This window comes from Pongo abelii, chromosome 15 (assembly GCF_028885655.2).
Source record: "Pongo abelii isolate AG06213 chromosome 15, NHGRI_mPonAbe1-v2.0_pri, whole genome shotgun sequence".
NCBI classification, from domain to species: domain Eukaryota; kingdom Metazoa; phylum Chordata; class Mammalia; order Primates; family Hominidae; genus Pongo; species Pongo abelii.
Window position 1 is genome coordinate 108,200,572 of NC_072000.2, and position 21,654 is coordinate 108,222,225.

The following is a 21,654-nucleotide window of genomic DNA, read 5'->3' on the forward strand; positions in this document are numbered from 1 at the left end:
TACTGAAAATATCTACAACTATTTTGAACAGCAATACTCTTGGATCAATATTTGGAAAAAAACAAAAAGCAGAATTAGAAAATTTTTACAATGACATAATACTATGTATATTTTATCTGAGAAATCTTATTAATGGGATAAAGTACTTTCCAATTGAACTTAACTTTTAATCATTTTCTCATAAATCCAATAAATATTGAGACAACTTTTTAAAACAAGTCCAACCCAAATTACTATTTACATAAAAGTGGATAGTACAATGAAGTATACAGTCCTTCAATAAATTTTAAAAAATCAGATTGGACATTTTAGTCATAAAGAAAATCTCTCTACAGGAGAGAGCAATAAGAACCTAGTTGGTAATGTTTAAATGTTATCTTTAAAGCAGTTTGGAATTTTTTTTTCTTTTTTTTTTTTTCATTTTGAGACAGAGTCTCGCTCTGTCACCCAGGCTGCAGTGCAATGGCGCAATCTCAGCTCACTGCAACCTCCACCACCCGGCTTCAAGTGATTCTCCTGCTCAGCCAGAGTAGCTGGGATTACAGGCGTTAGCCACTACATCTGGCTAATTTTTGTATTTTTAGTAGAGACAGGGTTTCACCATGTTGGCCAGGCTGGTCTCGAACTCCTGACCTCAGATGATCCACCTGCCTCGGCCTCCCAAAGTGCTGGGATTACAGGTGTGAGCCACCACACCCGGCCAGTTTTGGAATATTTTAAGATCATTTACAACATGAATCATTTCCAGCAGGCATGTGTGATAGATCTGATGTTTCAATTAAATATGACTAAACCATTACTTAGAAAGATTCGAGTTTCAATAAGCAGTGTAGAACTCAGTATATATAATAAGCATTATCTATACCCTGCACTGTAATAAACCAAACAAGTCCAGCTTAGAGTAGCACATTGGGAAGCCCCGTTACCCACCTGTCCTTGTCTTCGTGGCCCTGATCAGTGTCTTCATCATGGATTGCTGCTTTCTTCTTGAACATTAATACCAATGACATAGCCAAGAACATACCCAGAGGCAGAAGGAGATAACAAAAGCACCCTTTCTTCCCGATTTCTTTTTCTTTTTTTTTTTTTTTTGAGATGGAGTCTCGCTCTGTCACTCAGGCTGGAGTGCAGTGACGCAATCTCGGCTCACTGCAAGCTCTGCCTCCCGGGTTCACACCATTCTCCTGCCTCAGCCTCCCGAGCAGCTGGGACTACAGGCCCCCGCCACCACGCCCGGGTAATTTTTTTTTATATTTTTAGTAGAGACGGAGTTTCACCATGTTAGCCAGGATGGTCTCGATCTCCTGACCTTGTTAGCCGCCCGCCTTGGCCTCCCAAAGTGCTGGGATTACAGGAGTGAGCCACTGCACCCAGCCTTTTTTTTTTTTTTTTTTTTTTTTTTTTTTTTTTAAATACAGGGTCTCACTTACTCTGTCACCCAGGCTGGAGTGCAGTGGCATGATCTTGGCTCACTGCAACCAACTCCTAGGCTCAAGTGATCCTCCTGCCTTAACCTCCCATGTAGCTGGGACCACAGCCACATGCCACCATGCCTGGCTAATTTTTATTTTTTGTAGAGACAGGGTCTCACTATCTTTCCCAGGCTGGTCCTGAACTCCTGGGCTCCAGCAATCCTCCTGCCTTGGCCTCCCAGAGTGCTGGGATTACAGGCAGGAGCCACTGTGCCTGGCCCCTTTCCAAATGTTATCTATGATTTTAATAAGGTCATCAGTTTCCTGTTTGGGGTGTCTATTGTATATGTCAAAGGTGAGATGCTCTTGTTCTGATAGCTTCCCAACTTCCAGAAACTACAGTATGCATATATTATTATGGAAGTGATAACAAAGAGAGAAAGACTGCATTTAGCACTCCTATGGCATGGTCCTATTTTATAAGCGTTACCCAAGAACATATTAACCCAGTCTAAAATGATGGTTAAAGAAGGTACTTTTTGAACAATGTTTCAATACCTCTTTTTATAACTTACCTTGGCAACCAACATCTGCTGCTGATTTTCAATCTGCTGCTGTTGCCTAGCTGCCATATCTTGGAGCTCTGAGAGGGTAAGTTCAACACGTGGATTCCCAACCTAAACAAAAAGCACTTATTTTGGAACGTAAGTTTATCTGCATAACTGTCTTTCTCTAGTGTCAAAACTCACACATATCAGGACTTTAGATAGGATCCTTAGAAGTGAGGAGAGTACCAACTAGTTTATTTTCTTGTAAGAACTTTTCCTAATTGTTGACTGCTTTTATGAAATATAAATAACTGTTTTTTTAATGCATAAACATCAGATACCGTATTTAGTAAGGGCTCAAGTTTAAGCAAACATTTGCAAATGTGTATTGTGAGTGACATTCCTCCTTCTGGAATGACAATTTAGTAGGTATATTTGAGCAAATGAGGCTGTCAAATGTTTAAGGATACATAACCAAAAATATAAATATGCAGGTAACCTAAGAACAAATGTCATCTCACTATCACCTGACCTCAGGAAATGAAAATATGTAAGAGATTCTAATATATGAATAACTCACTAAAAACACCATATGCATGACTTACATGAAGAACACATCATCCGAGAGAATTACATATGTGAAATCAACATACAAAGTAACATCTAGAGGAATGCAGTTGGCTGTTTCTCCTTTCTCCATTCTCTGTCAATGATACCCTGAACTAAACACTTTACATAGATGGACCCATTTCGGCCTCAGAATGACCAATGAGGTGGGTACTGTTACATCCCCGTTTTACAGACAAGAAAACAAGCACAGGGCAGTCAGCTTGTGAGGCAGAGCAGACGCAGAGTCCATGTTCTCGACTATTACTCATAGTTCATTACTTACTAAGCCCACACCACGTGCACTGTGTACTGTGACAGACATGCTATGAGCATTGTGCCGTATGCCCTTCAAAACAAATCTGCATGGGGTTGCGGGGGTTATGTGAGCCCCCACTCTGGGTGAGGAGCTATGGGGCTGAGGGGAAGAAGCATGCCTAGAGGCATGCAGCTCATTAAAGCCCTAGAGCTCCATTCTCACAAGGCCATCTCCAAACCCTTCAGTTCTGAGCAGGGAGGCCACACAGTTCCTCCTCAAGCTCCCACGTTCTACTTCTCGGTTCATATGTACTCTTAGGATACCTTCACCTTCTGCCACCCTTAAACCTCTTATAATTCTTAATAGTCAGTTACAGTTCCTGTTCCTCCAGCTCCATGTCTTCCCAAACTTTTATGATGTTTGAACACATTCTTGACTCTTGAAACATGGGATCAGGATTTAACAGTCTTTTTTTTTTTTTTCTTGAGACGGAGTCTCGCTCTGTCACCCAGGCTGGAGTGCAGTGGTGCGATCTTGGCTCACTGCAACCTCCGCCTCCTGGGCTCAAGCAATTCTCCTGCCTCAGCCTCCCGAATAGCTGGGACTACAGGTGCCCACCACCACACCTGGCTAATTTTTGTATTTTTAGTAGGGACAGGGTTTCACCATATTGGCCAGGCTGGTCTTGAACTCCTGACCTCGTGATCTGCCTGCCTTGGCCTCCCAAAGTGCTGGGATTACAGGCATGAGCCACTGCGCCCAGCTCGATTTAACAGTCTTAACTGGAACCACCATTCTGTTTATCTAAAAATCCTGAGAAAGCAATATGGTACAAGACTTTTTTTTTTTTTTTTTTTTTTTTTAATTTAGAGACAGAATCTTACTCTGTCACCCAGGCGGGGGTACAGTGGTGCAATCACTGCAGCCTTAAGCTGTCCTCTCGCCTAGCTAGGACTACAGGCACAAGCCACCATGCCTGGCTGATTTTTAAAATTTTTTGTAGAGGCAGGGGTCTCACCATGTTGCCTGTGCTGGCCTCAATCTCCTGGGCTCAAATGATCCTCCCACCTGGGCCTCCCAAAGCGCTGGGATTACAGGTGTAAGCCACTGTGCCCAGACTTAAACACTTTTTGACTAGAGGAAAACTATGTCTATTCAACAAATCTTTCAATTAACATTAATTTTATAATTTCACAACTTGAAGAAAAAAAAAAACAAATCAAAAACTACCTTTCTGGTCTCCCCCACCAAAGGCTTGAAACAATGAAAAGAGGATAGAAGAGAAATATAACTGTCTGGTGTTCTGATGTTTATATCTATGAATAAGATAGAGCTTATTAAAACATTTTACTTACCTAAAACCAAAAAGTATTTTATTTGCCAATACATACATTTATACTCTCTTTATGTTGCATGTGTTTTTCTAAGTACAAAATTAAGATACGCCATGTTGTCATAGGTAATTCATTGTATCTTATATATCAACTTATATTGTAATGAAATTTTACTGAAGATCTTACATATAGAAAAGAGTAATAAATCATTATGTACAGCTGAATGAATTATTTCAAAGTGAATATGCCTGTGTGATTTAATTGTCTTTAAATGGGTTATAAAAACATAAGCTACCATAAACCTGTAAGTCAACAAATATGTAACAATTTACATTTTAGTAATTGTGCAATGTGAAAATTTGGGAAAAAAGAAGCACTTTTTCCACAATTTTAAAGAAAATGAAAACCCTTCAATGCAAACTGGATTTTTTAATAGGCCTATCACTGTATTACATGCAAACTATCCCTATTTACAATTTTAAATTTTTCATACAAACTCAATTTATTCAAACAAACCTATTACCTAATTCTTCCCTATTTCTCTTCATTGATTGCATCTAATAAGAAGTCAAACCCTGTTCCCTCAGGCAATTCAAGGTCCCTAATTATGGTAGAGTTGTCAGATGAGTTCAGCTTCAGGTCACACAGCGCACAAGCCACTTCCAACAACTAAGTTAAATTAGCAGAAAAGTTTTCTCAGCAACAGTCAGGCAGGTGCCTACAAACACGGGACCCCCAAAAAGGAAACATCCCACCAGCCTTAAACCTGCTCCGATGATCCCTTCGGCAAGGACTACCACCTGTGGCCCCAGGGATCCAGATCTCCTCCAACACCGATGTTCACTACCTGAACTCTGGGTTCTAAGAACACTGTTTCTGCTCCTCATGAACCCAGCTCACTCTCCAGCCTCACGGCAACATCACTTGTTTTCCACAATAAACACGGCCCACCCCGCCTCAGGTCTAGTTAGCCTCCCACCCTGACCCCAGCATGAGCAGAGGGAAATAGTTTTCATTATCACTTATCTGATCATATCACTGCCTTCTTTCTCCAAACTTCCACAAATCTACTTGCGGAAATAAGAGACTTCATTAGCTAGCTTACAAAATTTTTGTAAACAAAATATTTGCCTCTCCAAATATTAGTAATAAGGCTAGTCTTACATTCTATTTAATGTACTACTGAAATATTTTGCTAATATGTGGCCAGGCATCATGGCTTACGGCTATAATCCCAGTTCATGAGTTTCAGACCAGCCTGGACAACACGGTGAAACCTCATCTCTACAAAATACACAAAAATTAGCCAGGAATGGTGGTGGGCACCTGTAGTCCCAGTTACTTGGGAGGATGAGGTGGAAGGAACGCTTGAGCCTGGGAGGTTGAGAATGCAGTGAGCTGTGACTGCACCACTGCACTCCAGCCCTAGAGCAAGACCCTATATCAAAAAAAAAAAAAAAAAAGAAAAAGAATTTTGCTATGTGCCAAAAAGTAGTAAAGACTACAATTTTACCTATGAACAGAGGAATTCATCATATTACATATCTCATCCAATATCTGTCCAGTTAATGACTCTTCATGATTGCAGTTCTTGAAAAACTATGCCATTTTTTTCGTATAATTAATCTTTCGCCTAGAAACACTACATAGGCCGGGCACTGTGGCTCACACCTGTAATCCCAGCGCTTTGGGAGGCCAAGGTGGGCGGATCACGAGGTCAGGAGTTCAAGACCAGCCTGGCCAACATGGTGAAACGCTGTCTCTACTAAAAATACAAAAAATTAGCTGGGCATGGTGGCGGGTGCGTATAATCCCAGCTACCTGGGAGGCTGAGGCAGGATAATCGCTTGAACCCAGGAGGTGGAGGTTGCAGTGAGCCAAGACCATTCCACTGCACTCCGGCCTGGGCAACAGAGCAAGACTCCATCTCAAAAAAAAAAAAGAAACACTAAATAATGCTCTATAAGGAGTGGTATTTTGACATTACAATTTCAGGCAAATATACATACTAATTTAGTCAACCCAATGGTTCCTAGTCAGAGAACAGACTCTGGTACAGATTTGAATGTTGTGTCATGCTTGGATAAACCCAAAATACTCTGCTTTTGCTTGGCATACATATGCCAAGTGCCTCAGAGGCAGGGGAGCATCTCCGATGCCCGGTTTGTTGTGCACATGTGCTGGCTCTACCTGCTCTCAAGTGCTCTCTTGTTTAGCTTTTGTTACCCTAAAGTTGCTTTCCCGTCCTATAACTTTATTTTTATTATAAGTTCAGTCACAGTGCAATCTCCCCAAACAGCATCATCATAACCCAGAGAAGAGAGAGAACATGTATATGTTTAAAGGAGCTAAGCTACAGTGTAAACGATGGAGGTTTAACTATGAATGGTGCTTTTTCCTTCAATGCCTAACATACATTCCTCTGTGATTACAAAATCAGTTAATAGAAAAGACTAGTGGATTTTGTCAGCAATTAAACATCTACTGGCAAATGGGTCACTTCAGATGTCCCTAATCTTGATATGCTGGTTTTAATATTCAGCCAAATTACTTCATTATGGTTATAATAGACAAGAACATCTCACATCGAGGCCTGTTGTGGGGTGTGGGGAGGGGAGAGGGACAGCATTAGGAGATATACCTAATGTTAAATGACGAGTTAATGAGTGCAGCACACCAACATGGCACGTGTATACATATGTAACAAACCTGCAGGTTGTGCACATGTACCCTACAACTTAAAGTATTAAAAAAAAAAAAAAAAAGAATGTCACTATATTATTTGGAATAGGCAGCCACTGCTGCAGCTGCTGCAGCCTCTGGAAGCCTGAAAAACGGGAAGCAAGAGCGAGTGAACAACTCAGTCCCTGGGTGGCGGCGGTAGCCGTGGGGGTGACACGGATGGGGGTGGGGGCGCTGCTGCTGCGGGGGCAGGTGGTGGCAGCGGCCACCCGCTCCAGCCATGCTGAATAAAAACAGGAAGGAGAAAGAATCACCAAAAGCAGGGAAGAGTGGAAAAAGTTCAAAAGAAGGTCAAGACACAGTAAAATCAGAGCAAATTTCCATCAGGAAAAACAGCCTTGTTGCTGTCCCCGTCTACAGTATCTGCTAAAATAAAAGTACCAGTCTCTCGGCCCATAGTGAAGAAAGACAAACGGCAAAATTCTTCAAGGTTTAGTGCAAGCAATAATAGAGAACTTCAAAAACTACCATCCTTAAAAGATTCATTGTCACGAGCACTTTCCGAAGGTTCCTGGGGTGGCCTGCAGCAGCTTTTCCCGCAGCTCCCTCACACTGCCACCTTATGACAGGGATAATGAGATGGACCCGGATTTCAGAAACAATAAAATGTGGAATGTGTCCATGAAATAGGGTTGAAAGGTTGACTTGGAACTCAGTGGGCCTGTTGCTTTTCTCTATGAAACATCTGTAGTTTCTTACCATAGTGGTTCCATTTAGAAAGGGGGGTCTGTTAACTAGTACATGGTCATTGTTTAATGGACCTTTTAATCTCTTCCCCATCTGTGGCGGTTATGTCTCCTTATAAATTCATTTATTCTTTTGACTGTTCTGTTTGTGTTCAATATTATTCATCTGCACTTTTATCTTTAATTATCCTATGTCTTTTATTTTAACTTTTTCTTCATTTATTAAGTTGAATAGAGAGTTCACTTATTTTTAGTTTGCTTTTTAATAATAAAAGAATTTAAAGCCACGTATTCATTCTGAGTGTAACTTTCAGCCCTATCCCTAGATTTTATTTTTTCCTTAACTTTTCAAGTCACAGGCTTTTCTTAAAATTGAGGCATAATTTACATATCCTAAAATTCACCCATTGTAACTGGAAAATTTAGTTATTTTAGCAAATACATAGAGTTGTGCAACCGTCACCACAATTCTGTTTTAGAATGTTTCCATCTGCCTCTGAAAGTTACCTCGTGCCATTCACCATTAATTTCCACTCCGGGCCCCAGCTGCAGGCACCCACTGATCTGCTTTCTGTCTCTAGACTTACTTTCTTTCGGACACTTCATATAATCGAAGTCATAATATAGGTAGTCTTTTACATCTGCTGTAAGGTTTTTGAGGTTCATCTGAGTTGAGTAGTTTCTTTTTAATGCTGCATCATATTCAGTCAGATGGATATACCACATTTTGTTCATCCGTTCACCAGTTAATAGACATTTGGGCTATTTCTTAGCTGGTATGAGTAACAGTGCTGCTGTGCACATTTGCATAAAAGTCTGTGTGAGCATATATTTCATTTCTCTTCAGTAGATACCTAGGAGTGGAATTCCTGGCCTGTATGGTAAGTTTATGTTTAGCTTTTTAAGAAACTGCCAAACTGTTTTCCAAAGTGATTGCACTATTTTACATTTCCACCAGCAATGGACACCAGTGTGTCCACATTCTTGCCAATATTTGTCTTTTTGCTTATAGCTTAATTCTTGTGGGTGTGTAATGGTGTCTCACTGTGGTTTCAATTTGCATTTCCCCAATGACTGGAAATGTTAAGCATCTTTTCATATGTCTGTTAGCCACGTGTCTCTCTTCTTTGATGAGATGTCTATTTTTAAGTTGGTTGTCTTCTTGTTGTTGAATTGTAACAGTATGTTATCCCAGATATAAGTCCTTTATTTTATCAGAAAATACAATGAAAATAAATTATTATAGAAGTGAAGTACAAAATACATCCATAATGTTAATTATTGTAGTCAGTAGACATAAGATTACCCTGTTAAGTTGATATGAAAGTTTCAAAATGCTTATTCTCAATTTCTGTTATTCATTGTAAATCTTCAGATTTGTCTATATGTGTTAAACCTTTCTTTTGAGCTTTTCATTTCAGGGTTTTTTTCCATTTGTGAAAGTTCTGTTTGGTTCTTTTTTCAGTCTGCAGTGCCATTTTAAAATATTTTCCTATTCTCTTGAACATACCATCAAAACTTGTCATTTATTTAAATAAAGTAAACACAGCTGTTTTTTTTTTGTTGTTGTTTGAGATAGAGTCTTGCTCTGTCGCCTAGGCTGGACTGCAGTGGCGGATCTCGGCTCACTGCAAGCTCTGCCTCCCGGGTTCATGCCATTCTCCTGCCTCAATCTCCCGAGTAGCTGGGACTACAGGCGCCCGCCACCACGCCCGGCTAATTTTTTGTATTTTTAGTGGAGATGGGGTTTCACCATGTTAGCCAGGATGGTCTCGATCTCCTGATCTCGTGATCCGCCCGCCTTGGCCTCCCAAAGTGCTGGGATTAGAGGCGTGAGCCACTGCACCAGGCCAACACAGCTGTTCTATAGCCTGTGTCAGGTCATACCAGTATCTGAGATATTTGTCACATTTTGTTCGTGATGTCTTATTTCCTTGTGTACCTGATTTTTAAAAATTGTATACTGGTCATTGTATTCAGATTATTTGAAATAAACTATAACCTAGAATCAAAAAAATATATATTATTTGGAATAAAAAATCCCCTAAGCTTTCAAGCTCCAGTGAGATGACATGAAATAGTTCAACAGTTTCATGCTCGTTCCTTTTTGCACTTAGTTTATATGAGAACACACCTTCCCAAAACATCCACCTCTGGCCTCTCTCCACCAAACTCCTCTCTCTCCTTCCAAGCCTGGCTTCCTCCCTAAATTCCCTATTTCTATGAACGGCTCTAGCCTTTTTTCCAGAAGCCTCAGCAGCAACATCTTTGATCGAGCCATCCTTGCCCTAAATAAAAGCTGCTGCTCGAAAGTGCTCTTCATGACCTCCCACATCTGTGCTTGCCACTCCGTTCTAGAACCAACACTTTCCTGTGAGCATTATCTCACTCATGCTCTTCCTGCTGCCCACAGTGCCCTTCCCCCACTGCTTCCTAAACTCTGCCTATCACTTAAGACCTAGGAGGCAATGCCATCTGCTTCCTGAAGTTCTTCCTGATTCTTTAAGCACTCTCTCATACCATTGTTTTGATATTCAGGATGTTTATTCACTTTCAGAGATGGGAAGAACTCAGTACTTTTTTAAATGAATTCTTGAATTCATTCCAGAGACTCAGCAATTAACATGTAATGAATGCCTGCTGCATATCAGACATTTATATATACCCAAGTTTATAGTTGTCTTAGACGATGCTTACAAAAACTCTAGGAGGAAATTTTTATTTTTTTATTATTATTTTTTTGAGATGGAGTCTAGCTCTGTCGCCCAGGCTTGAGCACAGTGGCGAGATCTCGGCTCACTGCAACCTCCACCTCCTGGGTTCAAGCGATTCTCCTGCCTCAGCCTCCCGAATAGCTGGGACCACAGACGTATGCCACCATGCCCAGCTAATTTTTTGTATTTTTAGTAGAGATGGGGTTTCACCATGTTATCCAGCATGGTCTTGATCTCCTGACCTCACGATCCACTCACCTCGGCTTCCCAAGGTGCTGGGATTACAGGCGTCAGCCACCGTGCCTGGCCCCTAGGAGGAAAATTCTTAAGCTTATTTTACAGGTGAGAAAGCTAAGGCTCTGGGTAGCTGGTTGACTGGCTTTCCCACGCTTATGTGTCAGGTCAGTAGCAGTGCCAGGATCCTAGCCACATCTCCTGACGGCAAGCAGGCACTCTTTCCATCACATGGGAGGTGATGCCCTCGCTACCTGGCTGCAGCTTGGTATACGTGGTTGCTCCTAATCAACAGCCATTTATTATGTCAAAGGGTAAACACTCTACCAGACACCATGAAGACATCTTAATAATCTAAATCATATGAAAATACTGCTTCTTTGTTTTTTTGAGACAGAGTCTCGCTCTGTCACCAGCTGGAGTGCAGTGGCGCTATCTCGGCTCACTGCAACTTCCACCTCCTGGGTTCAAGCGATTCTCCTGCCTCAGCCTCCCAAGTAGCTGGCACTACAAGCGTGTGCCACCACGCCCAGCTAATTTTTGTATTTTTAGTAGAGATGGGTTTCACCATGTTGGCCAGGACGGTCTCGATCTCTTGCCCTCATGATCCGCCAGATCAAAATATGATCAAACATCAACAATTTCACATAGTCTGAACTAATAGGAAAGGATTAATTTCTCCCCCTTGAAAAACATAAAAGTTACTTGATTCAAGAATAAAACAATTTTAAAAATAAGATAAATGCAATAATGAGAACTCTACAGGCAACTCTTTATTTTTGGAAGATTATAAGAAGTGACCAAATAGACTTAATGTCACCTGCCCAGTGACCCCAAAGGGCTTTGGAGTGGAAGGATCACTTGAGGCCAAAAGTTCAAAGCCAGCCTGAACAACATGTGAGACACCATCTCTACAAAAAAATTTAAAAATTGCTGGGCATGGTAGCACACACCTCTAGTACCAGCTACTTTGGAGGCTGAGGTGAGAGGACTGCTTGAGCCCAGGGTTCCAAGCTGCAGTGAACTATGATTGCACCACTGCACTCCAGCCTATGCAACAGAGCAAAACCCTGTCTCTTTAAAATAAATAAATAAGAAGTGAAATTTCTTCTAAATGGTAATTTATGGATAACTGGATGCCTTTTCTGCTTGTATCACCATACCCTTGAAACTATTTTCAAACACTTCCTTTGAAAGTCTCTGAGATTCCAGGAGTTGTGACACCATTGCAAAGCACAGCAAACAATGACCTCACAAGGCTCTTGTCTCTAGTCTCATTCCCGTCCTGCTCTTTATCTCCCACTGCTGATACATAATTCTTGCAGGCCAGCACCACAGAGATCTTTCTAAAACACAGCTTGCTTAAAATCCCACAAGATTAATCTGAGCTCTTAGCATGGTGAAGACCTGGCCTCTCCCGGGCTGGTCCTCTTGCTCTCCTCCCTCTCCGTGTCCCCTCTCAGTGTCCCCTCCCCCTTGCCTGTCCCTACACTTCATGCTGCACAGTCCTGTTTATAACTCTCTGTCACCGTACAGTTTCATGTCTATTCCTCTGTATCTTTGTAGAATCCTCTGATTCTTTCTTTTGGGAAGTATTGCCCAACATCAATCTTGATAAAGTTAATCATACCCCTTTATTTTGGTGCCTTATTCCACTTTTACTACACTTTTCATACTAGCATGATTTGTTCACACATCTGTCTCCAAAAATGTCCTTTCTTTCTCTATGAAATCTGAGAGGAGACTTCAGGTGGCCTCCACTAACCATCTTGCTTTTATGCCTTTATTCTGTCTACAATTAAAATAAGTTGCATAGAATTGTTTTAAAAATAATAGAGAAATTCTAAGCCTCCGTGGTAGTCACCTGAGTGTCTGTCTTTTTTTTTTTTTTTTTTTTTTGAGATGGAGTGTCACTCTGTCACCCAGGCTGGAGTGCAGTGGTGCAATCTCGGTTCACTGCAACCTCCGCCCCCCGGGGTTCAAGTGATTCTCCTGCCTCAGCCTCCCGGATAGCTGGGATTACAGGTGCCCACCATCACGCCCAGCTAATTTTTGTATTATTATTATTATTATTATTATTTTTTGAGACGGAGTCTTGCTCTGTCGCCAGGCTGGAGTGCAAGTGGCTCCATCTTGGCTCACTGCAACCTCTGCCTCCCGGGTTCAAGCAATTCCCCTGCCTCAGCCTCTCGAGTAGCTGGAACTACAGGCGTGCACCACCACGCCCGGCTAATTTTTTTGTATTTTAGTAGAGACGGGGTTTCACCATATTGGCCAGGATGGTCTCAATCTCCTGACCTTGTGATCCGCCTGCCTCAGCCTCCCAAAGTGCTGGTATTACAGGCGTGAGCCACTGCACCGGGCCTAATTTTTGCATTTTTAGTAGAGACGGGGTTTCACCATATTGGCCAGGATAGTCTCAATCTCCTGACCTTGTGATCTGCCTGCCTGCCTCAGCCTCCCAAAGTGCTGGGATTACAGGCATGAGCCACTGCACCAGGCCTAATTTTTGTATTTTTAGTAGAAACGGGGTTTCACCATGTTGGCCAGGCTGGTCTCAAGCTCCTGACTTCACTGATCCACCCACCTTGGCCTCCCAAAGTGCTGGATTACAGGTATGAGCCACCCCGCCCAGCTCTCAGTATCTCTTTAAACTGTACATGTTTTATACATGTACATATATTTCTGTGTATATATTTCACAATAAAGAATAGAAAAAAATTAGACCAAATGTCTAGTATCTTGTAATTTAATCATCACAAGATTTAAAAAGACTATAAATATTTTTAGCAGTTTACAGAAAATGATTTTAAATTTGTCTTTGTTTTACTTCTACACTGCACTGATCTTTTTTCTTTCTGTTTTTTGAGATGGAGTCTCACTCTGTCACCCAGGCTGGAGTGCAGTGGTGCAATCTTGGCTTACCGCAACCTGTGCCTCCCCGGTTCAAGCAATTCTCCTGCTTAAGCCTCCCGAGTAGCTGGGATTACAGGTGCGTGCCACCATGCCAGGCTAATATTTGTATTTTTTTTAGTAGAGACAGGGCTTTACCACGTTGGCCAGGCTCGTCTCCAACTCCTGGCCTCAAGTGATCTGCCCGCCTCGGCCTCCCAAAGTGCTGGGATTATAGGTGTGGGCCACTGTGCTTGGCCTACACTGATGTATTTTTAAATTTTTTTTTGTAGAGACAGTGTCTCACTATGTTGCCCAGGCTGGTCTCAAACTCCTAGTCTCAAGTTATTCTCTTGCCTCGGCCTCTCAAAGTGCTGAGATCACAGGCGTGAGCCACAACACATACTGTATAACTAGTTTTTTTAAAAAGTATAAGCGGTTTCTCAAGTAAAATGTCATTTCAAAAATGACAACTATCCCTAATGCAAAACTCTAGCAAAATAATTAGAATAAAACCTACTTATGCTCACGTAATATTCATCAATATGAAATCATTCCTCTGTATTCCTATCTCTTCAAGGTTATATATCTTCAGATTTGAAGAGTAGGTTTTACTTGCCCATTTAGCAAACAAAAAATAGGTGATAATGATATCAAGATACCTTATGAACATGGACGCTCATTTTTATCACATAAATTATATGCTCAGTATTCCCAGTCACAAAGGTGGCAAAAATATAAAATGTTCAATAAAATAAAGTCTCTCTAACATCTCATTAAATTCCGAAGCCAGAATATTTCATATTCCAACAATTACTAAGTCTCACAAATTAATAAGAGCCAATTAGATATCTAAAATGCATACTACCTCCCTACCCCCTGCAATAGTACTACAACATGCTATTTTAGTCTATAAATGTGAATAACATTTTTTTTTTTTTTAAACAGAAATGAGGTCTACTCTGTTGTCCAGACTGGTCTCAAACTCCTGATCTCAAGTGATCCACCTACCTCAGCCTCCCAAAGTGCTGGGTTTACAGGTGTGAGCCACCACGCCCGGCCCAATATGAATAAATTTTAATCATAAGACATATTCACATAAGGCCCAGGTGGTAGCTCATGCCTGTAATACCAGAACTTTGAGAGGCTGAGGCAGGAGGATCACTTGAGCTCAGGAGTTCGAGACCAGCCTGGCCAACATGGTGAAACCTCGTTCTCCACTAAAAATACAAAAATTAGCCAGGCGTGCTGGTGCACGCCTGTAGTCTCAGCTACGTGGGAGGCTGAGGCAAGAGAATTACTTGAACCTGGGAGGCAGAGGTTGCAGTGAGCCGAGATTGTGCCACTGCACTCCAGCCTGAGAGACACTGCGAGACTCTGTCTTAAAAAAAAAAAAAAAATTCATCTATATCCATTCAATTCAATACACATTTATACCCAAGGCAAGATGCTAGGAATAATTAAGGCTAGAAAGAGACTGGCAGGAAAATGGGCTATCAAAGTGCACAGATAACAAAAGAAAACGCATCCCATGCCATGTGAGAACTATGAGAACACCCTGGGAGTGCTCTGCTTCCAACCACATGGCTGGCAGGACACCCTGTATCACACTCCTGGTAACACCTAAAAGGCAAGATAAAACACAAAACATGTTTTTAAAAGCATCACTGAGTTGGCACAACAGTAAGGAAACTACAGGGACCAAAAATAAAGAGAAACCAGAAACCTTGGGCAATAAAAGAACACCACAGCTGGCTTTTGTCCTGAAGGTTTTTGCCCACCTGCATACTTGCTCCCTGGCAGCTGGTGACGTCTGGCATTAGGAGGTAAAGACTTAGGCTCGTTCCACGGTGGAGAGTCCAAGAGGAGATGCCCACAAACGTCCAGGATGCAAAGACCTACAACCTCAATGTAAGGCTAACTATGAAATGAATCCCCCACACAGAAGGGGGCAGTAGGGAACCTACCTTTCCCCATCACTGAGTGGAAGGAGAGACGGCCCCCTAACTATCTATAACCACTAGACAGCTCTCATGAAAGCTTCATGATCCACAAAGGACAGGAGAAATTGAGCCTAGCTTGTGCCTAGTTACTGACAAAGCAAATGGAAGCCTTTCAGGAAAGTCCTGACTTTATCCAGGTCTCAAAAAATGCCCAGAGGTAAAGTTCCAAGGAAAACGCGCAGCTCATTGTCAAAAACCAAAACACAAAGCAACCAAGGAGCCATGACTCAACAGTCAGCAGAAGTAACATTCAGATAGAGAAATTATTAGTTGCTGAATATAAAATATGTTTAGTGTGTTTAAAATATAACCAAAGAGCAACTAAGAAGATTTAAGAACTAACACTTCTTTTTTTTTTTTGAGACGAAGTCTCCCTCTTGTCCCCCAGGCTGGAGTGCGATGGCGTGATCTCAGCTCACTGCAACATCCGCCCCCTGGGTTCAAGTGATTCTCCTGCCTCATCCCCCTGAGTAGCTGGGATTACAGGCGCCTGCCACGACGCCAGGCTAATTTTTGTATTTTTAGTAGAGATGGGGTTTCACCATGTTGGCCAGGCTAGTCTAGAACTCCTGACCTCAGGTAACCCACCCGCCTTGGCCTCCCAAAGTACTGGGATTACAGGCGTGAGCCACTGCGCCTGGTCTAAAACTTCTAGAAGTGAAAATTTTAATGAATTTTACAACAGCTTTACTGAGGTATAATTCACATATAATAAACTACACATACCTAAAGTACGTAATTTGATGTTTTGACAAATGTATAAACTATGAAATAATCACAAGCAAGAAAATAAATCCATCCTCTCCCCAAATTTCCTTGTGCCCTTTTGTAATCCCTTCCTCTTATCTCTTTGCCCCCATCTCCTGGTTCTCATGTCCACAGGCAAACACTGACCTTCCCTGTTGCGAGATTAGTTTATGTTTTCTAGAATTGTATATGAATGAAACCATAACAGTATTCAGTATGTAATCCTTTGGTTGGCTTCTTTCAGCACAATGATTTTGAGATTCATCCATGTTGTAGCATGTATTAGTAGTTCATTTCTTTTGATTGTTCAGGAATATTCCACTGTGAGGATATACCATAGTCCATCTGTGCATTTACCTGTTAACGAATATTTGGGCTGTTTCCAGATTTTGGCTTCAAGCCAAATCAAACTGCTATGGACATCCATGTACAAGTCTGCACAGACATTTGCTTCCATTTCTCTAAGGTAAATATTTAAGAGTAGAGTTGTTGGGTCATACAGTAGATTTATGTTTAAGTTTCAAACTACCAAATTATTTTCCAGATTATACCATTTTACATTCCCATGAGCAGTACATAAGAGTTCCAATTTCTCCCTTTGCTCACCAACACTTGTTATGATCAGTCTTTTTAACATTACACATTCTAATAGGTGTGTAATGCCACTTCATGGTGGTTTTAATTTGTATTTTCCTAAAGACTAATGATGGTGAACACCTTTCCATGTGCTTACTTGACATTCATATATTTTATTTGGGGAAGCACCTGTTCAATCTTTCACCTGTTTCTTTCTTTTTTTTTTTTGAGACAGAGTCTCACTGTGTTGCCCAGGCTAGAGTGCAGTGGCGCGATCTCAGCTCACTGCAACCTCCGCCTCTCGAGTTCAAGTGATTCTCATGCCTCCCAAGTAGTTGGGATTACAGGCGTGCACAACCATGCTGGGCTAATTTTTGTATTTTTAGTAGAGACAGGGTTTCGACACGTTGGCCAGGCTGGTCTCGAACTCCTGACCTCAAGTGAACCCCCCGCCTCAGCCTCCCAAAGTGCTGGGATTACAGGCATGAGCCATTGAGCTCGGCCTATTTCTTTTTTGAATTGGGTGTTTGTTTTCTTATTATTAAGCTTTGGGAGTTCTTTATACATTCTGCATCTGAATCCTTTATCAGGTACATGATTTGCTAGTATTTTTCCTAGACTATGTCATACCTTTCAAAATAATAATAATAAAAGCACCTTTTATGTATTAAATAGACAGACACAGCTGAAGACAAAATTCACTAACTGGAATCTTAGGACAGTATCCAGGATATAGTACAAAGAGACCAAAATTCACTAACCTGGAATCTTGAAGACAAAATTCACTAACCTGGAATCTTAGGACAGTATCCAGGATACAGTACAAAGAGACCAAAAAAGAGAATATATAAAAAAGAAATTAAGAGACAAGGAGAATAAAATGAAAGATGAAGGTCTAATAAGAGTTCCAAAAGAAGAAAACAGAAAGAATGCAGAAGATAAAATACTTGTCAAGATAACAGAGAATGTTCCGGAACTGCTGACAGATGCCAATCCTCAGAATCAGTAAATTCAACAAAGCCCAATAGGGAAATTAAAAGAAATTCACACCTGGCTCTGCTCACAAGGGAGGATTAATCCTAACTTCATTAAATCCCAAAACGCCACTAATTGACAGTAAAGGGATTTTTGACATCACATAATATAAAACCACAAAAGCAGGACTAACAGGAGTGCACACAACACAGATGTTTGGAAGGTGGCAAAAGAACAGATGAGAAATAACTGACCTAGTACATCTGAGACAAACCTCAAGCCAGAAGGAGTAAAACTGGATAAACACTCCAGTTACAGCACAAAATCTTCAAAGTTTCAGGAACTGACAACACCATATACCTCTGGAAAGGGGAATAAAATGTAGGGACTGAAAATAAGGCAGACTGAGTGAACAATATTTAAGAGGCAGTTAAATCCCTATCTCCTCCCCAACTCCATGCTCCTAGGTGACTGCCTCTATCCTCTCCTGGTGTAAGTCTAAAAGTTTTTCTCTAGACAGTTGAAATGTTATCTGACCTAGGAGATGATAGGCACAGTTGAGTCTTGGGCACCAGATGGAAAACGGTGCCTGGGTGACTGTATTAGCAATGAATGCTTCTGGAAATAAACATCACATTTATGGTCAGTTGATCTGACAAAGGTGTCAGGCAATTCAGTGGGAGAAAGAATAGTCTTTTCACCAAATGGTGTTGGGATAACTGGATATTTACATGGAAAAGAATTAATTTGAATCCTTTAACTCACACTATACACAAAAATTAACTCAAAATTGATCATAGAACTAAATGTAAGAGCTAAAACTATAAAGCTCTTAGAAGAAAACACAGGAGGGTAGGATCAATTGGTTTTGGCAACTTACTGGATATCCTAGAATAAAGCAAAAACTGACTCAGATTTTAAACCTGCTTGGCTGAGAAGACAGGAAAAAGTTTTTCCAGGATACCTAAGTTGAATGTGTCTTTCCCCTTTGCTGATCTGGCCCTGAATCCTTTCATTGTAGCAACTCAAGAGAACTCTATGCTTAGTCCTGAGTGGTCCTAGCAAATCACGGAACCTGGGGACGTCTTGAAGCTTCAACACAGGCATATATAATGAGAACAAATCAATTTTTCTTTATAGCATAATGACAAACCAGCACAGTAGTATTAACCTGACTTGCTGGCCTACAATTTTCAGAGAGCAGAACTTCCCCGGCTTCTTAGTTCAGCAGCTGCTGATGGACATCAATCACACCAACTCAGCATCCTGCCCTTCTCTTCCAACCCACACTCCCTCCTTTCCTCACAGCTCTCCTTAATCTGTCCTTAGATGTCTCAGCCCAGAAGTTAGAAGGCTTAGCATGTCATTATTCTATAACCAAGGTATACACAGAAACATTTTGGGGGAAGATGTTTTTCATATCTTAAAATGCATGTAAAACTGCACTGTAGACAATAAAGTGTTTTACAAGGTAATGTATTATTAAGCATAAAAGGTAGATGTGTAAGCCATAAAATACAGTAACATCTTTGATGTGATGCTTCCAATCCTAAGTTATTCCTCTAGAGGAGCTCTCATACCTTCCTCTAATTAGATGCCACATAAAAGATAAAAACACATTTTTAACTTTGGTTTCAGGTTTCAATTTTGTTGATCTTGAAACATACACATTATCTCCTTATTAACAAGAAACAACTTCATCAAGGAAAAGGTCTCATCACATCAAAACTGGTCTACCCAATTTATCATACCTTTGGAATGCTTTCCTTTTGAGTTTCTTCCATATATTATATCATATATAACACACCTCACTTCTTCAACACACGGCCTACTCAATGTATCTATTTAATCTTCCCTGAAGTTCAGGTCATGGTAATTCTTTCTTCCTTTCTTTCTTTCATTTATTATTATTATTATTTTTTGGAAACAGAGTCTCGCTCTGTCACCCAGGCTGGAGTGCAGTGGTGCAATCTCAGCTCACTGCAACCTCTGTCTCCTGGGTTCAGGCGATTCTCCTGCCTCAGCCTCCAGAACAGCTGGGATTACAGGCACCTGCCATCATGCCCAGCTAATTTTTGTATCTTTAGTAGAGAGAGGGTTTCACCATGTTAGCCAGGTTGGTCTAGAACTCCTGACCTCAGGTGATCCACCTACCTTGGCCTCCCAAAGTGCTGGGATTACAGGAGCGAGCCACCGCACCCGTCCCATGGTAAATCTTAGAACTCAAAAAGATCTTCAACATTCTGTTGGACAAACAAGCTATAAATGCTTGCTAAAGTGTAACCTGGATGTTCCCAAGCTTGGCATGGCAACATAGTCACATGGGGAGTTTTCTAGGCCCCACTCCAGATTTACTGAATGAAAATTTCTACCAGTGGCGTGTGTGCGTCTATTTCTTAAGACGTCCTGAAGCAGATCTGCCTGGAAGAACTCTGTAGAGGCTCTTGATTTGCAGTGGACAAATCTCTACTCCAATGACAGAAGGCAGGAATGTGAAGAGGGAGAATCTATAATCTTAACAACAGGACTATTTCTCCCTGAGTGGCAGAAGGATTATGATACTGAAACCAAAGAGAAGAAAATATAATCTAGTATACCACATGGCTCTGCAGTGGATAATACCTGCAAAATCTAAAATAATAAAACTACTAAATGGTTTTCAACTTTATAACCAATCTACAGACAAAGCACAAAAGGTTTATAGTTAGATAACAATATACAAATATTGTCAACCTTTACAACATAAAAGTCTGGTACAGCTGCAAGAGCTGGAAGGGAGAGAGGGAGGGAGGGAGGAAGGAAGGAAGGAAAGAAGGAAGGAAAGATGGCAGGGGCCTAATATTATCATTTTACAAAGAGCAAGGTCCAGAGATACTGTTTAAAGTTGATAGTACAAATAAACAGAGATTTAAGTATATGAGGTAGGGTCACAAATATAGCCAATAAAAGAACTAGCAATTCAATAATAAGTTGGGAAGTAGAGAGGTGAAATAACTTGCCCAAATTCAGCTCATTAGAAAGCTCCGAGGCCAGTGGGCTGAACATGGGCCAGTCACACTCTAGACTCCATGCACTTTGCCAGTATCTCACCATGCCTAGCCCTGTGTGAGGAAGGAACTTGCCTAAGCTTAGTTGCCTAGTTAGTGTTACAACCAGAAAAAGAAACTCAATCAGGCTGGGCGCGATGGCTCAGGCCTGTAATCCCAGCACTTTGGGAGGCCGAGGCGGGCGGATCACAAGGTCAAGAGATTGAGACCATCTTGGCTAACACAGTGAAACCCCATCTCTACTAAAAATACAAAAAATTAGCCGGGCGTGGTGGTGTGCACCTGTAGTCCCAGCTGCTGGGGAGGCTGAGGCAGGAGAATGGCTTGAATCCGGGAGGCGGAGCTTGCAGTGAGCCCAGATCAGGCCATTACACTCCAGCCTGGGCGACAGAGTGAGACTCTGTCTCGAAAAAAAAAAAAAAAAGAAACTCAATCTCTAGTCTTACAATTACTTGTTACAGTTATCTTCAAATTTTCAGAAAAGACCACATTAAAAATGTCCCTATTGGTTCATTCAACACACACCAAAATCTCATTTTTTTTTGAGAGGGAGTCTCTCTCTCTTGCCCAGGCTGGAGTGCAGTGGCACGATCTCGGCTCACTGCAACCTCTGCCTCCCGGGTTCATGCGATTCTCCTGTCTCAGCCTCCTGAGTAGCTGGGACTACAGGCGCATGCCACCACGCCCAGCTAATTTTTGTATTTTTTGTAGAGATAGGGTTTCACCATATTGGTCAGACTGGTCTCAAACTCCTGACCTCAGGTGATCCACCGACCTTGGCCTCCCAAAGTGCCAGTGTGTCCGGAATTGGTGGGTTCTTGGTCTCACTGACTTCAAGAATGAAGCCGCGGACCCTCGCGGTGAGTGTTACAGCTCTTA

At 41.5% G+C, this 21,654-nt stretch overlaps 1 protein-coding gene across 1 annotated transcript in view; it reads right to left on the bottom strand.

Moving 5' to 3' along the window:
• The window catches only part of PPP1R13B (protein phosphatase 1 regulatory subunit 13B), a 130,381-nt gene that overhangs the window by 21,867 nt on the left and 86,860 nt on the right, over positions 1-21,654 (bottom strand). Inside the window, exon 5 of the mRNA XM_024231502.3 lies at positions 1,988-2,089. Coding sequence (XP_024087270.2) covers positions 1,988-2,089 — 102 coding nt within the window. The remainder of the gene's footprint in view (positions 1-1,987; positions 2,090-21,654) is intronic.